The following is a 4,841-nucleotide window of genomic DNA, read 5'->3' on the forward strand; positions in this document are numbered from 1 at the left end:
CCTCCGAGCAGCGCCAGGAAAGCCGGTGTCTGTACAAGTTCTGTCACAGCGCCGTGGGGAGGGAGGGGAGAAGAAATAAAGACAAAAAGGGGGAGAGAAAAAAAAATAAAAATCAAAAAACCCAAACCCCAAGGAAACAAGAAAAACAACCCAAAACCCGTGAAGCTGTGGTGCTGCGGGGAGGGCTCAGGGGATGCCAAACTGTACAACCAGTTCTTCTTTGGCGTCGACGCGGATCTGTGAGAGCGCGCTGAAGGCGTAGGCGGCTATCCGGGACACCTGCAGGCGCAAGCGCAGCACCCGGCCTCAGCACCGGCTCTGGAAAATGCCCTTATCCACTCCCCAAAAATGTCACAAACCCACAAAAAAATCCTTATCCCAAAGAAAATGCCGTGGGTGACGCCGGCACATCCTACCCCGTGTATTCAGCGTTGCTCCGAGCACCCACTACCCCGACTCTAGCGCCTGCTGACACCCACCTGCCCATAGGACAGGGAGCAATTCGTCCCCGTCCCAGAGGACGCGCTGGGGCAGGGTTGTGGCCTGGGAAGCGGGATGAGGGGTTTGTGCTGGCTGCGCCAGCCCTCCTGCAGCTCCAGGGACCGACAAGTAGACCAGAACCAGCCAGGGGGAACGGGGAGACCCACCCCGTAAAAGCTGGGAGCCACGCTGGGACTTTTCTGGGTGTTTAATGGGAAAAGCAGCAGCTCCTGCTGCAAAAAGAGCGATTCCCCAGCAGCTCCTTTCTTGAAGTGGCTGCGGGACTCGCTGGGAGTGAAGCTGCCGGCACCGCCAAACCCCCTCCTGCCACGAACGATCCTCTGACAGGACTGGATGAACTTTAGAGCCACTGCCTGCGCGGTTACTGCACTAGAAACCCGTCCCCAGGCTTTGCCTTCAGCACCGAGTCCTCCCAGGCTGCTGAAACTTGGGATTTTGGCTTTATCACTGACACCGTGACTCTCACAGGAGCCCCAGCACGGCCCGTGCTCCTCTGGTGAGGCTGCACTGAGCTGAAGACCCTGCGAGTGGATGCTGGGACCCTCCAGCACAGCTGTGCTGCCACAGACAAGCTGGAGGAGCGGCTGGGGGAACTGGGGGGGTTCAGTCTGGACAAGAGGAGGCTGAGGGGAGACCTCCTGGCCCTCGGCAACTCCCTGCCAGGAGGGGGCAAAGAGGGGGGATGAGTCTCTGGAGCCAAGGCCCCAGCGCCAGGCCCCGAGGGAATGGCCTCAAGCTGCCCAGGGCAGGGTCAGGCTGGCTCTGAGGAAGGATTTCTGTGCAGAAGGGGCTGTTGGGCGTTGGAATGGGCTGCCCAGGGCAGGGGGGAGTCCCCGGGATCCCTGAAGGGGTTGAAGAGTCGGGCTGAGCCAGCGCTGAGGGATCTGGGGGAGTTGGGAACGGTCAGGGGGAGGGTCATGGTTGGGCTGGAGGAGCTGCAAGGGCTTTTCCAACCTCCATGATTCTGGGAGTCTGTAAAGTTATCGCTGTCAGAGCTCCTGGTAAGCCAGGATGGTGACATTTCACCCCCCGTGTCTCCACAGAGCACTGAGGGGGACCCCAGGGACCAGCTCGGGGGGCCTGAGTTTCCCCCCAGCCCCTCTCACCTGCTGCAGGTCTGCGAAGGGGACGGGGTCACTGGCGAGCACTTGGTGCGGTTGGTTGGTCAGGGACGGCAGCAGCGGGAGCTTCTTCCAGTGCGTCAGGTTGTTGCTCAGCATGGCCAGGCGCGTGCTGCCGAGGGGAGAGCACCGAGCGTCGGTGCCGGCACCGGGGGAGAAACGCACCGGGGAGCCCCCGGGCTTGGCACAAGATGGTGCCACACCTCCAGGCACAAGCACTGGGCAAAAGCCATGTCATTCCCAGCATCCACCCCCGAGACGGGAGGACGAGGGAGCTTCCAGCTTGCCCAACACAGGCGTCTTTTCAAGCGGGAGCAACCGCTTCCAGCCCCCCTATGCCGGGCAAGGGAACACAGGAGCCCTTTGTGCACCACTGCCCTCGGCTCTGCGGCGCCAGGAAGGTGGAGGGGAGGAGCGGGGCTGAGAACCAACTTCCCCGGGTGCAGGGAGCCCAGCTCCACGCAGAATTTACTCTCCCAAGGTTAAAAATCGCCATGTGAAGGCAGTTTTGAGGGAGTGGGGCAGGTCCCACCTGTACTGCCTGGCTCTGTCCATGTACTCGTGCTGCTCCATGCCCTGGGAATCGGCTGCCGACACGTCGATGATGTTGCTGCAGAAACACAAAGACAGTGGGTCCAGCTGCAGGCTCGTCGCTCCCCACAAATATTCTCCCTGTCTCGGGCAGACCCAGCACCCACCCCAGGATTTGGGCCCCAAAACGAACAGCTCAGAGGCCAAACTCGCAGCACAGATGCTGCCACCGTGCCGGGCTGGAGCAGTTGCTTGTCAGGATTGAAACATCAAGGGACGTTTGTCCCAAGACAGACGGACACAGAGCTGGGGGCTTCGCTCCGCAGCCCCCCCCGGCACAGGCCAGCCCACACCCCGGGGACCTCAGCATGCAGCTGCTGGGGAAGGAGGCTCTGCCATGTCACTGCAAGGATTAAGTGCTTGGCCGATGGCCTGAGAGCCCCAGTACCAAGCCCTGGGCTCGGAGAGGAGCTGGGCGCTTGCCCAGGTGTGTGCCACAGCCTGGCCGCATGCCCCCCACTAAGAAGAGTGGCCCTTGGGGCTGCTGTGGGACACACACTGGTTGCCACCAGCTCCTTCGTGGCAGGCAGGGGAGCAGCAGGGCCCACAAACAACACACATACACCACACACACACACACACACACACACACGTGCATATTAGGGGGCTGCCTCTGCAAGGAGAAGCGTCCCCATGTCCCCCCAGCCCGAGAAGAGGACATAGTGCTGGTGTCCCAGAGTCCCTCTCTCCACACCACAAGGACTCACTTTTCCCAGTTTAGGGCTCCCCAGTTCTGGCTGCTACCCCCAGCCCAGCAGCCAAGGGGTCACCTCACACCCGGGGTCTCATCTCTGCACCCCACAGGGCTCAAATCAGAGGGAGGGGGGCTGTCTGCGAGCAGCCCACCCCCACCAGCACTGTGCCAGGTCCTGCAGCCGTGGCTGCTCCCCCCCCAGCACCCCATGGCATGTACGGCACGAGCCTCACATGGCTGTTTTGGCGAGGATGGAGGAGAGCATGGCCTGCTCGTCGGTGCGTGCCGATGGGAGGTTGTGGTAGCTTTGCTCTGCGCCATTCAGCACCTTGTTGGGAGGGCTGGCTGCTGGCTCCAGCAGCCGCTTCGTCTCTTCTTCCTGGAAAAAAGCAAGAGGAGGATCAGCGCCAGCTGCCTCACATGTCCTGAGGTAGCCCCGGCACAGTCCCAGCTCTGCTGAGGCAGTGGTCAGACTCCTATTCCTCATTTTTTTCTTTTTCCCCTGCTGCCACAAAAGGAGTGAGCATGGCTGAAATCAGGCAGCAGGGGCCACCAACCCTACAGGCAGAGCGGGCATCCCCACGGAGGATCCCGAGCTCCCACTCAACGTGCTGGCACCAACCTGCCCAAAACCTGGTGCCTAACGAGGATGCACCTGTCGCATCCCCAACCTGCCTGAGCAGAACCCACCCCGGCCCGGGGAGGGCCGGAGGGATCCACCAGCCTTTCCTCACGTCCACGCTGGCACAAAAACGTGGCTTGTGTGGGTTATGGTGTGGCCACAGCCCAGGGGCACCCGGGGTGAGCCAGCAGCATGGTTGCTCCTCCATCAGTGACTTCTCCTCGGCCAGCAGCTCCTGCTGCTCTTCCTCCCACCGGGAAACACCATCACAATCCTCCAGTCCAGGCCTCTCTCCATCCCTGCAGTACACTCAGGAGCAGCATGGCTCGGCCACAGGTCCCCCTGGCAACTGAAGCGCTAACAGACAGCCGGCCCAAGCCAGAGTTGACCTACAGATGAATCCTGTATATTTTATAACTGATAACCATTGTGCTAGCAGGTATTGTACTAAGTTATAACAAACCACCTGTGGTGATGGAAAAGGTGGAAGTGTTGAAACCTGAGCAACAGGCCCTGAGCCGAAGCTGCTCACTCAGGATGTAATCGTTACTGAAATATGTATGGAAGACATAGCTATACTCAATATAGCTTTATCTTTCTTTGTGTGTGGATAAAATAATATGGTCACGGAGTCAGTTGTCTGACCCTGCGACCTGATGTGTGAACTTGCTTGTAATCCCATCAGTTAAGCAGAGAAAATCCCTGAGCTTCTCCCTTGAGCCCTGGCCAGGCTCTGGGGGAATCTCATGTGAGAATGAAACCAGGTATTTCCGCTCAAAACAAAGGTGCCGGCTATTATGGCATGCTGATTTTTGGTCTGTAAGGCCAGACCTGCCGGCCACAACTTTGGATGTCTCAGCTACGGGTAGACACACCCCGTAGGACCCCCCACTTGCCAGGACAGGCTCTGTAAACCCTCGCTGCACCACGTGCCAGCGACTGGGCTCTGGATGCTGGGAACGGGTGTCAGTGGTGATGGATCCTTCTTAATCACTGCTCTCTCTCAGGTAGTAATAATTTGATGCATCATTCTGTATTTTCCTATTTGTTTAGGTGCGCTATTCTGTCATTTCTTACTGTACATTTTCTGTACTATTCTACATTATTTAGTTATCGCCAGTAAAATGCCCCTACTCTTTTCACTCTGCTGTCTGAGTTTAATGGGTATCCTTAATCAGCAAAACAGCCATCACAGCTGAGCTCACTGGCAGGGCACAGGCAGTGGCTGCCCGCACCGTGGATTAAATTTCCGCAGGACAGGTGACAGCCCCGATTTTGCACCACACGCCCCCCCCTGCTGCGGCCCCCCCAC

General features: G+C 59.0%; 1 protein-coding gene across 1 annotated transcript; it reads right to left on the reverse strand.

Annotated features, from left to right (window-relative positions):
* Positions 1-6: 6 nt before the first annotated feature.
* LAMTOR1 (late endosomal/lysosomal adaptor, MAPK and MTOR activator 1) lies at positions 7-3,409 on the reverse strand. The gene is made up of 4 exons (XM_026841303.1): positions 3,141-3,409; positions 2,155-2,232; positions 1,608-1,734; positions 7-279 (listed from the first exon to the last, which is right to left on the reverse strand). The coding sequence occupies exons 1-4, from the start codon at positions 3,392-3,394 to the stop codon at positions 187-189; spliced, it is 552 nt and encodes a 183-aa protein (XP_026697104.1). The 5' UTR covers positions 3,395-3,409; the 3' UTR covers positions 7-186.
* Positions 3,410-4,841: the final 1,432 nt, after the last annotated feature.

Source organism: Athene cunicularia, assembly GCF_003259725.1.
Source record: "Athene cunicularia isolate RWA chromosome 1 unlocalized genomic scaffold, athCun1 chr1_part4, whole genome shotgun sequence".
In the NCBI taxonomy this organism is placed as follows: Eukaryota; Metazoa; Chordata; class Aves; order Strigiformes; family Strigidae; genus Athene; species Athene cunicularia.